Source organism: Tauraco erythrolophus, chromosome 2 (genome assembly GCF_009769465.1).
Source record: "Tauraco erythrolophus isolate bTauEry1 chromosome 2, bTauEry1.pri, whole genome shotgun sequence".
NCBI lineage: Eukaryota > Metazoa > Chordata > Aves > Musophagiformes > Musophagidae > Tauraco > Tauraco erythrolophus.
The window spans coordinates 4,777,053-4,789,810 of NC_141466.1; the positions used below are offsets into that span (position 1 = coordinate 4,777,053).

General features: G+C 44.6%; 1 protein-coding gene across 1 annotated transcript in view; it reads left to right on the forward strand.

The window, feature by feature from the left end:
- The first annotated feature begins 674 nt into the window (after positions 1-674).
- The window catches only part of TXLNB (taxilin beta), a 31,322-nt gene continuing 19,238 nt past the window's right edge, over positions 675-12,758 (forward strand). Inside the window, exons 1-3 of the mRNA XM_086632034.1 lie at positions 675-1,077; positions 3,228-3,319; positions 7,636-7,806. Coding sequence (XP_086488160.1) covers positions 675-1,077; positions 3,228-3,319; positions 7,636-7,806 — 666 coding nt within the window. The remainder of the gene's footprint in view (positions 1,078-3,227; positions 3,320-7,635; positions 7,807-12,758) is intronic.

A 12,758-nucleotide genomic window follows, 5' to 3' on the forward strand; every position in this document is an offset into this window, starting at 1 on the left:
ATTTGTACTTTGTCAAACAAGCTGTCAGCAGCACGCAGCAAGTACAAGGGAAGAGCAGTTTATAGTTGTTTATCTTATTCTTTGCCATTATTGTGACAGTACCAAGCCAGGCCACTCGTAGATCAAACACCACGCTGGGCTCTCCAAGAGCACAGTGCAATTTTCGGTACACCAGTTTCATTTAAAATGCTCTTCTTTCGTGATTATTGACTTCAGATGTGCCAACAGGGGAGAAATAGGAAATGAAACTGCTGCAGCTCTGAAGGGAAGCTGCCCATATTGGTAGCCAGCGTTGTAGGTAAACAGATCACGAAAAGTAAACATGTGGCAAATAGTACATTTGGGGAGGAAAACGGCATAAAAGACTTGGGTGTCATTTTGTGTGTTATTGCTGGCAATAGGAATAAAAGGTTTTGATTTTTAGGTATTTGGTTTGGGCAGGCCTTTCCTCTTGGAAAGTAGATGATTTGCTTTTCTCCTTGCAGGTAAATCACCTTGGTTGCTCGTTTGAGTGCGACATAGTTATCAAGCCAGAGCCGACGGATGAGCTGCCGTCCCAAATTCCGCACAAAATCACTCAGGTGCTGGCCGAGCTCTGGGAACAGTTAGAAGACTAATTTTACGTGCTTTTAAATTAACTCTGCATTTGTTTGCTGCCAGGTGCCACACCAAGCATGGAGAATGACCAGTGTCCCACCTCACCCGGGCAGGACATCCGGGGGCAAAGCGGGGACAAACCTGCCCCCAGCTCTCCACCCCTGGCTCCAGCCCCTGCCGAGCAGCTGAGCGCCCGGCCCGAAGCTGCCACGTGTGACATCTCGGAGGAGCTGAGCCGGCAGCTGGAGGACATTATCAAAACCTACGGGTCTGCTGCCAGCCTGATGGAGAAGGAAAGCGCTGTGACGGGAACCGACGGGCCTGAAAAGGGAGAGCCAGGCAGTGTGGAGGATGCAGAGTACGAAGATGCTAATGAGGAGAGTGAGAAGGAGAAGCTGGCTCCTGGAGATCCTTCCAGAGCAAAGGAGCCCAGCGGCAGCAAGGAGCAAAAGCTGGAGAAGAAAATCCTGAAAGGACTAGGCAAGTACTCACATACTTCTGCAGCCCTTCTGCGAGCAGAAGTGAAACCTTCCTGGTCCTTGCTCTTTCCCATGATAAGCCCCTACTCTGGAAGACAGGGACCTCTAGTTGCCACTGTAAATTACAATACAACTTTTCTCTAATTGATCATTATTTTCAGCAATTACCTGACAGACATATGCAGGCTGTATCAGATATTAGCCCTTTTAAGATGACAAAAGCTTAGGATTGCATCACACGATTCTGATGTACTGTTGGGCCACCCAGACTAGTTAGCCAAAGCTGTGAGTCTGATGACACGCTGCAGAGAGCTGCATCTCGGACAAAGGAAAACCTGGCCTCTCCTTCGTGCTTCAGTAAATTTTTTCTTCCCCCACTTCCTCAGGTACGACTTCCCACCGGTTGAAACAGCGCTAATGATCTTGGGGTATAAAAACCCCAAGCATCGCTATAGGCTCGGGGAAGAGTGGCTGGAGAGCTGCCTGGCGGAGAAGGACCTGGGGGTGTTGGTTGACTACCGGCTTGATATGAGCCAGCAGTGTGCCCAGGTGGCCAAAAAGGCCAATGGGATACTGGCGTGTATCAAGAATAGTGTGACCAGCAGGAATAGGGAAGTGATCCTATGTGGCGTGGGAATCTGCAGAACAAATTCCCTGTCATGCCCAGGTTGTTTTTCATCTCGCACATCCCCGGACTCATCACGGGCCATATGAAATAAGCCGACAGCTTATTCTCTGTAAGCACACGGGCCATGGCAGGGCTCTGTTAGCTAGCTAAGCTAGAAGGAAGTCTCCACGAGTTTTTGTAAAGCACGTCCTTTCCGCTGGGCAGCCACTAGAGAGCAATGTAGTTACATCCCAATCCAGCGAACGTGTAATTTATTTCCCTTCCTACGTTTAACTCCCGCCAATCTTCAAGCCTCTCCTTTGCGTGAGAACTCAAACCAAATCGCAGACTAAACCTATAGAAAAAATCGCTGCAGGACCTTCTTACAGACAAGGGACTAAGCACCGGACAGAGCAGGGATTTTTTTTTCCCCCAAAAGTCCTTAAATGTCCCAGAGAAAGTTCGCTCCTCAGTTTCTATTGCCTTGGCTTTGGTGCAGTTACTGGTACCTCTCCAAGACCAGTGAAAACACTACCAAAGCACAGTTCTCCAGCTGCACTTGCAACAGTTTTCACCCCAGGATTTTATTTTGGCTCTCTTCAACTTATTTATGCTGGTGCTGTAGAGAGAACTTAGTGTGAAATAGTGGATTTTCTCCAGAGGCAGTACTCCTGGACTGCACTAGGCTTCAAGTAGAAAAAGTCCAGCCTAAAGCAGAAAGCAAATTTGATGTCACAGCCTTGGGAAGGTGAAGCATTTGGAAAAGCACAGCCAAGCCCCTGGCACCACAGCCATCCTTATCTCCAGGGACGTTTTGTATTTGATAAAGAAGTGGTGTTCAAGCTCCAACTCATACTCAGGGCTGAAATGAATACCAAGAGGTATCAGAAGAGAAGCAATACGTAAATGGCTAAGCAGTGATTTAGCTACACATGCCCAGATAGTTATTAGACTGTCTCTGGTATCCACGCTGTTGTTACCAAGTCATGGAACTGATTTACACCACTACCATGTAGTCCAGACCTGGCAGGCAGTACCTGCTGCTCTCTCATTGTTCCCATGCACACCATAGTCTCTGTACCTAGCTTAGTCTTCCTTATGTCGTGTACGGGTTGAGCAGCACAGGAGTTGAGCACACCAGCTTTGATCAGTTTTTGCCTGCAAAAAGGTCTGGTTTCTGAACCTTCGAGGTCCAGGCCCTTTCCTTCCTGTTTCAGTCAAATGTGCCATATATGTGACCCAGTCATGTTACAAAAATATTAACTGAAAATCAGATTATACAGGACAAAGGCATTTCACAGCCAGCGCTTTCGCTAGAAGACAGCACATTACTGAGGGCTGAAATGGAAGAAAATTCAGCATGTTCGATCTTCTGTGGAAAAAAAAAAAATCAACATGAATCGTAGTAAAAATTATTTATTTCCTTCCAAAATGCCTCATTTCTTCCCGAGTTCTTACAGATTCATGCATCAAACAACAAATTTGGTAACAGCATGTCAGCCACAAACTACCTTTACTATCAAATCTCTGCTTCTTTTTTTAAGGGAAGGAAGCCACCCTGCTGATGCAAAGCTTGAACAAGCTGAATACTCCAGAGGAGAAGCTGGACCTGTTATTTAAGAAGTATGCTGAACTGGTTAGTACAGCATTGGTTCTCTTCTGTGCAAACTGTCTATATGGAAAGGTATAAAAAACATATGCTGGGCAGCATGGTCGAACCTCATGTAGTAGTAGTGCCTGTCCTGTTAAGTGAACTCTAAACTAATCGGGGTTAAATAATCAATTACGGGTGAGATGGAGTAAAAAAGTAAAAAGTGAGGAAAACAAGCAGGACCTAGAGTTAAATAGTGGATGAGGCAGAATATTTGTACTTAAAGATGAAGCTACCAAACCAACCCACACTGGAGACTAGTGTCTAGGCTCCTGTCTTCGCCTTTGGCAAGGAATTTTGCATATCTCTGTATGCAGGTGTTGCTTTAAATTACGTATCAGTGATTTAATCAAAATGGAAACAATACAGGGCTTAGTATAAAATGTTAGGAAGCAGAAAATCAAAAGATAGAGAACTGAGGCTAATCAGGAGAGAAGCCACAACATAATGAAATGAAGAGTCAAAGCCCATGCCACCATCATGTCACTTCTGTAACAATGCCAGCTACCTGACTCTGTTCTTTCCACACTTCAGATGGGTTAATTTCAGATCAAGTATTTTCTTCTAAGTAGTTAAAGGGCTCTATGGCCATAAGCTGTGGAAACCTTATAAATGAAATGGCTGCAGCATTTTACAGTTTGTGGAGTACTGAAAAATGTGCCAAGCAGAACATTGACTTTATAATTGGTTTTATGCACAGATGTGTCCATGTCTCATCCTAATGTGAAGTTCAACTTTTCTCTTTTTTCATGTAAAATTCTCTGATTTCATAAATTTGGCTCAGGCAGTTTGTGGTCTAGTCCTTGCTGAAAGGGACTTCATGCCCATGGATTACCTGAAATAGCTCTTCTTCTATAAAGTATTCTCCACTGCATTCAAACATCACTGGAGCACTGTATAAAACAGAGGCTGTATTGCCAGTAAGCCATGCAGAGGAAAAGTGCTAAAACATAAATTCAGAGCATTCGTTTTTGACATTCTGTGCAATGTCATTAAAATAAATCATTTCATAAATAAGACTAAAAGCTTATTGGAGGAAGCCTTACACTGCTCACTCAGCATGGCTGAGGGGTGTAGTGTGATTAATACCTTGTCAGCAGCTGGCTGTAGTAGATACCGCTCTCTCTACTCCCTCTTGTCCATCCCCATCACACACTTCAGGCCACTTTTTGCTTCTGCTGAGTTGTTTGCCAGCCAGATCAGCTCCCTGGTCCAGTGAACCATGTGGTGACACGAAAACTTGTTGCAGCCCAACGCAGGGGATGGTGCAGCCACGTGCCAGGCTGAGCTGGGTGCTGGCAATGGCTTTGGCTGCCTTCGATAGTGCTGCTGCTGCCTGTACTCAGGTACCCTACACACCACAGCCACCCAGCTATATGCTATTTAACTGTTAGCACATGCCCTGGCACAGGCCAGAGTGATGGGTACACCAGGAAATGGAAGGCATCAGGGAAGAGCATGGGCTAGTGTGAAGGAAGTCATGCCTGCTGGAGGAAGACAGCATAGCCATTTGGGCACAAGCCATGCCACACTACTCACCATCAGAGAACATTTTGTTCACTAATACTGGTGCAGGCAGAGAGGTTGGGTTAGTAAAGCAGACTGTGCTTTACTTCAGCTTTTGCCCACAAACGTCTGATGCAGAATTGCTCATGACCGGTTTACTTTCAGAGGTCCTGAGGGCAAGAAGTACACACTAATAAATAAATATGAGTGCTCTCATTGTCTGCAGTGAGGTCAAGATAAAACTTTTTTCCTAAATTGAGAGTTTATCTCTCGAGGTCGGCCTTCCAAAATCAGAATTCCTTGTACTTGTAGTTAATTTACCTGATATTTCATCAATTATTCTTAAAAGATTATCATTGTCATCCCTTTTGCCATTCTTATTTACCAGTGAATTCCTTTCTTCAATGCAAAAGTAACACCATGTCTCAGACATTCCTGAGAGCTTTGAAATACAAGTCCTTTTTATGGAAAAAAAAAAAAAAAGCTTGGAAGATTTCTCCTATGACAATTAAGACCTATTTTATTCTAAGCCCCCTATCTCAAGCACAGCTTGAGTGAATCATCTAAAATTTGGATAAATCATTATCCACTCAGCACAGACTATGCATTCAAAATGTGAGGCGAAAAGAACCTATTTTGTGTTTTTAAAAGGGAAAGGGAAGGGACCAAAATCAAGCTTATAAAGGAAAACAAAGCTCAGCCTTAATTATAGAGAGGCTATTTTTTCCCTACAATACTAGAAAAATTATTTCAGCTAGTGCAGCTTGATTAGATGCAAAAGCCCCTATTCTGATCTACTAGGGTTGAAACCACTCAATACATGTGCTGAAAGTTGAGCAGAAACTGTAAATATGCTCCAAGCTGGCGATTTTGTTGTTTTGTGGTACGCCTGGCTGTGACTTGCTTGGTAATGCACAGAGCTCTGTACTGTAAGCAGGAATTACGGAACATCTGCGGAAAACAGATCCCCAGGCGGAGACAGTGTAAAATGCAATGTCTGCTGACTGTCCTGTTTGTGCTGCACATCATTCCCCTGCGCTCACAGACTTTCCCAGGGTTAATAATTGATCCTAGTGGTACCGTATTATTAGATAGTATAATCTTAATAGCAACTATTATTATTAAGATTGGTTTACCAATCCCACCTGGAATACTGCGTTCAGCTCTGGAGTCCCCAGCACAAGAAGGACATGGAGCTGCTGGAGCGGGTCCAGAGGAGGCCACGAAGATGATCCGAGGGCTGGAGCACCTCTGCTATGGAGACAGATGAGGTGCAGATGACTGAGGCGGAGGGAGTTGGGGCTGTTCAGCCTGGAGAAGAGAAGGCTCTGGGGTGATCTTATAGCAGCCTTCCAGTACTTAAAGGGGCCTACAGGAAAGCTGGAGAGGGACTTTATCCAAGGGCGTGTAGTGACAGGACAAGGGGCAATGGCTTTAAACTGAAAGAGGGCAGATTTAGATTGGATATAAGGAAGAAATTTTTCACTCAGAGGATGGTGAGGCACTGGAACAGGTTGCCCAGAGAAGTTGTGGCTGCCCCATCCCTGGAAGTGTTCAAGGCCAGGTTGGACGAGGCTTTGGGCAACCTGGTGTAGTGGAGGATTTCCCTGCCCATGGCAGGGGGGTTGGAACTAGATGATCTTTGAGGTCCCTTCCAACCCAAACCATTCTATGATTCTTAGATTTGCACATTGCAGCTCATGTGCTGCTGTTTTTCATCCAGAAAACATCTGGACTTTGCAAATGCCTCACAACGTATTAATGCCTGTAACACAGCAAGGAGGGCTGCTGCGTGTCAGAAGGGGAGAAGAAGACTTTAAAAGCTTCAGAGGCGAAATGCTTCTTTGATGTGTCCATTGTGCTGCTAGTTTGCAGTGCAGGCAATCTTTTTCAGAACAGCCAGTAACAGATACATGTCAGAAGAAACAACCAGTCTACACGGGGATGGCTATTAGCAATCCTGTTGCTGCCCCTCATCCCCCCTCTAAACGCACCCTCCTCCCCTCCAGCCCCATAGGGAAGGCAGGAGCCACACACCCACAGGGACAGCAGGGTCCCAAGTGAACGTCAGCGACTGTCCATGTTTTCTTCAGTAACTACACGGAGCCAAAGAGCCCAGAAGCGGTTTGATTTCCCGTAACCCACCCATGTTGATGATGGAACCTCCAGAAACACAACTGATGGATGCTCCACATGCTCCCACGAGCAAGAGGAGCCTGGCAAGAGGAGATACCCACGTGTCATTTTGGGGAACTCTTCCCTGAAGAGCATTCTCCCCCATCAGCAGCAAAGCCCCCATACAGATGGCATCCCTGATCTCCGGTGCCTCTTTTGCTTTTTTTTTTTCCAGCAGGATCACAGGTATCTAAGAAGCTGCTTCTTTTTCAGGAAGCTGCAAAGCAAAACTAACAACTATTGAGTTATCTCATGATCTGGAGAAATCTCACCACGTAAAGTGCTACCAGCTGCGCCTGTTCCTAACGTTGAAACAAAAATAAAACCTCACAGCTGCCCTTCGAAGAGATTCAAACCAAAGAAGGAAGGGCTGAAATGCTGTGGTGAGAGTATGAAAAATTATTTTCACCCACCCACACTGCAGCACACTTGGGACTGTTGCAGTGAGCAGGCTTGGGACTGCCTCCAGGTCGGTCGCTCCTCTTCCATTAGCACTGATAAATGCAAAACATTCCCTAAGAGGTTACGGAAGTGTGAACGCTTTTCTGAAACTGAAAGAGCTCCTTTTCTTTTCTTTCCTTTTCCTCTTCCTTTCATTTTAATTCCCATTCCCCGCCCAGCTCGAAGAACATCGCGCTGAGCAGAAAAAGCTCAAGTACCTGCAGAAGAGACAAGCCCAGATCACCAAGGAGAAGGACCAGCTGCAAAGTGAGCACAGCCGAGCCATCCTTGCCCGCAGCAAGCTCGAGAGCCTGTGTCGGGAGCTCCAGAGGCACAACAAAAACCTTAAGGTGAGTGGTGGCCTTATCAAGGTGCCTGGCAGTAGGGGTAAGAAGTTGCTGATGCTTTCCCATCCTGCTCTTGTACCAAGTCAAAGAGACATTTGCATCTAAGGGAGTGGAGCATCTCCCTTACGAGGAAAGGCTGAGGGAGCTGGGTCTCTTTAGCTTGGAGAAGAGGAGACTGAGGGGGGACCTCATTCATGTTTATAAATATGGAAAGGGTGACTGTCGTGAGGATGGAGCCAGGCTCTTCTCTCTGGCATCCAATGATGGGACAAGGGGAAATGGATATAAGCTGGAACATAGGAGGTTCTGCTTAAACACGAGGAAGAACTTCTTCCCAGTAAGGGGAACAGAACACTGGAACAGGCTGCCCAGAGAGGTTGTGGAGTCTCCTTCTCTGGAGATGTTCCAAACCCGCCTGGACGCGTTCTTGTGTGATCTGATCTAGGTGGTCCTGCTCCAGCAGGGGGATTGGACTAGATGATCCGTTGAGGTCCCTTCCAATCCCTGACATTCTGTGATTCTATGTGATCTGCACGTGCAATATATAATTATATATACGCTGTAGTCTTCAAGTCTGTTTACACCAAGACCCCTTTATTCCTTGTTTGGAAATATCTGAGCACTTTTGGACATTGGGTTTGCCCACATTAACTCGAAGCCCTCCTGGTATTATCAGGGAGCTCAGCACAGAGAAAAACAGTGGTGCTTACAGACCAGGTCCCTGAAAGTGCAGATGCGAATGCGTGTGCGTGGACAGCGTAATAGGAACACCAGTTCTGCTCCAGGGGACTCGCCAGCAGGTGTTTTCATGTAATCTGAGCACTTGGGCATTTTCAAGTGATCTGTGAGGGCTAGTCAATCAGGACATTTGCCTCCAGACATCAAGCCTTAAGACAGGAAGGATGCTGAACACTCTGGAAGTCATTCGGATTACAAGCATCAGTTCAAAAAGGAAATTTTCGGGAGTGTCGAAAGGCTGGGATCCATACGCCATGTCTGCCTATTGCTTGATGCACCACGCCATTTAAATGTGAAATTTATAATATGATTATGCTTCTTGAAAAATTTTAGGTTCAGAAAGTATATTTCTGTTGTGATCTACCTTTTTTTCTGAGTGCGTTAGTGGTGTTGGTGTTATTATTACACAAAAAGCCTCTGCTTTGATCTATTCAAAATCCTTTATAGGGATATTTCATCCCTGAATGTGTTTAAGAAAAGGGTGGATGAACTACTTAGGGATATGGTTTAATGGGGGATTAGGGACGGTTGGACTGGATGATCTCTAAGGTCTTTTCCAACCTAGAAATCTATGAAATCTATGATATAGGGGATATAGTTATGTATAGAATTACACATATGAATTCTCAGCAGCAAGAATTTCACCTGATATAACCTCTATTAACTGTAATGGGTTTTCATTCATTCCCACCAGCTCAGGACTGGGCCTTCAGGGTCCAGCTCTGACTTTCACTTGTATGTTGGCAAGAATATAGCTGGGAGGGGGCACGGCCGTGTGTACGCCCAAAGCGTGCACTGGCAGAAGGGCAGAAGCAGTTTAACAGATAGTTAGGAAAACTAGAAGCAAACCTCTGTGTGCTCAGCTATAGTGATGCTAAACTGGTTATTGCCAATTAAATTTGTGCCTTTCAAATTTGCACCAGACCTGAGCTATGCCTCCATATTGATCCACGCTGATTTTTCACACCCTCTTGGGCAAAATCTTTCAACAAATACAAGCCAATTTTAAAGTGATTGCAAGTACAATGTGCAGTGCTTTGCATAGGCTTAACAGAGATTTCTAAAACAAACAAATCCTATCAGTGGAACAAATCAGTGGAAACTGGGGTATAGAGAAAAACTAATTATATTTGGAAAATATATCTGGAACAGGTTTTGTTGAATTCCTCACACCATTTCCCAGCTATGATATGCTTATTAATCTCACTACTAGAGAGCATGATTTTTCCTTTCTCTTTGCATATAAATACTTGATTACACATTTCATCTTTACATTTAGGAGAGTCTCTTTCCAACATCTTTCCATTGGACTGTTTTACTTTGGAACTAGGTGCCCTAAACAAACCTATCAATTTCAGACTCAGTTCTGATTTTTATCCTGTACCAACACCAGGTGAGCCAGGAAAGGCACCTGAGCTGAGCTGGTAAGTAGGAAGAAATGTTCAAGTTTTGGCCACATCTTTCTAAGAATTTGGAGACCTTTTAAGAAATCCAAAATACTAGCTTTCCTCTGGTTCCTATGCTTTCAGTGTAAAAATAACAAAGTTAAATAGATGAGAAGACAAAATATACTTGCAGAATGAATGAGGATTAAATTAATAAACAAAGGCAACCAATACCTTTATCCAGTTTTGTCTCTCTAAGAATTTTAACACAATTTTTGGAATATTTGCCTTTAAGCTTTAGCTTAGTGAATCTCCAGAATCTCATCTTCTGTTCATTTAAATGAGTGTGATTTTCTTTCTCTTATGACTATACTGAGAGGGCCCAAAACAGGAGAATCCATCAAATGTTATTTTTAAAATCTCATGTTTACGTCATTTTTATTTTGGTTTTGGCAGGACAGAGAAGCTGATTCATAGTTTTTTAGCACTTGGGATTAGCACTACTGATTATGTTCCAAAGCACGGAAAATAAAAACTGTAGGAGATTGTGTCATTTCAACGGCAAAGGAGAAACCTGGCCTGTCCAGATCATGAACCTACTCTGACTTGCCATGTGGTATATTATATGCACATCACGTCATGTAAATGTCATCTTCACTCATCTGGTGTGTGGAATTCCCATTAGCTGGAGATCGGTGCAGCCAAGTGGTGATGAATATGCAATGTGGAGCCGAGCTGAAAATCCACAGTGCAGAGCAGAGAAGAAAAATTTCTGGTTAGTGTTGGATACTGGCCTCAAAATCTGACCGATTTAAGAGTCCAGCTATTCAGATTATTTCCTTGCAGTTATACTTCACAGCAGAAAACAGATGTTTAATTCTCCTTCCAAGAAAAGCAGAATAAACGTTCTTGAAGTGCGTTCAAGAGTGCATTCCCACTGCAATAGAAAGTGGCTCTGCTAAGGCCAACTGCCCCGTTTCTCTGCATTGTGTTCCTGTTCTGCCAGTTATCTGACAGTTTGGTGGCTACTTAGCGTCTTGTAGTGACATGAACATCTCGGGTCCCTTGTCCTTCCTGCTACCAGGCATTAAGCAGCGACTTTCACACAAAGGCCACAGCAGTCAACAGCTTTGATTACGGGCTCAGCTCCAAACTGGCTCAGGCTGTGGTGCCTGGGAATGAAGAGAACGGTTCAGTGATAACGAGGAGTCCACGTTGATGTCCTCTCTGCTGATATGACTTCAGCAGACCAATAGTCTTCTTGAGTCGCCCCAGAGAGAGACGGGGACCAGAGGCAATCATGCCTTTCTGTTTGCAAATTATCTCACATTCCAGTGATAAATCTCAAACTGCAAAATACCCTTGTCTTAATTTTACAAGGTTTTATTCAAGGTTTATTACATTTTTAGCAATAAAACAGGAGAGCGATAGCAGTATTGAGTAGGACACAAGAATATATCTTTGAGAGGGTAGATGTGGAGCACAAAGATTAAGAAATGGCGGAGGAAAGGGAACAATAGTTTATGGCTGGACTTTTGTCTTCCACAACAGGAAATCTATAAAGAATTTATAATGCTTTACTTTTCTCACTAAAACTGAGCACTTAATTTAAGACTATTAAAAGAATAAGCACAGAGTGAAGCAGCTGACGAGGCCAAGCGTGGTTTGCACATTAGGAACTCACTATGATGATGCTGAGAAGTCACCACCCCAAACACCCTCTGCTCTGCTCCCTACAACCAAGCAAGCCAGGAACTCTGGACTCCATGCAGCTACTTCAGCTTCAACAGCAGTAACACAAAACAGGTCTCCAAGCCTCCAATTCGGGAGAAAACTTAGGGATCTTACTTTATGCAACGGGATCTTGAAATGGGAAGGACTAAGAACCTATTGGAAATAAGTGCATTTTCTCAGGTTACGTGGACAGGTATAAGCAAAGAGTTGAGGCTGTAGCCTTGTGTTAATAAAACCTGGGTGGTCCCAAAGATTTGGGGACCACCTATGCCGCACTATGCCTGCCCAGATGAGGTGGGTGAAGGGGAGCTGGCCCTGCCAGCCCCAGAGCAGAGCTGGCAGGGATGCAGGGCTCTGCTGGTGGCACCATGGGCATCCAGCCCCCTCCCTGGCTCCAGTGCAGGTGCAGCCTCACATCCACCCTTAATCTGGAACTGGGATCTCAAGGATTTAACAAATCACTGCCATTTTATGAGGGACTCTGAGGAGCTCTCTGCGACACACCCCAGCACCCTATCAAGAAAATATCCTCCTCAAACATCTTCTTCTCTGAAGCAGAAGAGGTTACTGTGCCCTGCAACTAAATGCTTGCTGGCTCAGGGCCTTTAACTGTGAATCTTTGTACCATCTCTGTGCTCTGTATAATTATTCTACCTCAGAAGCGAGGATGAGCAGGAGATAAGATCCTCTGAGCAACCCATGCATGGATTTGGTTTGGGTTTTTTTTTTGCATTTGCATGATTGCTACTCTCAGGATGTCTCATTTCACCTTGTAACAGAACTGTTCTGTGTAACACGCACAATCTGCCCATTTTTTGATTTATATTCAGCTGGATTTATTAGTCCAGAGAGCTTTAAATCACAGCAGTGACATGCTATAACACCATTTGGTTCACTGAAACAATAAAGTATTTTTGAGGAAGGATGTTTTGAAGCCACAGAAATAGGACTCCAGACATGCAAGTTTGATTTCTCACTCTGTCTTTGGACTTCTTGAAATGAAAGCACCTGGTCACTCTCCCCCCTGCTCAGGGCTGCACCTATACAATGGAGAACTAAGAGGCATGATTAGTTTTCTAAACAGTATGGTAGAGGTAA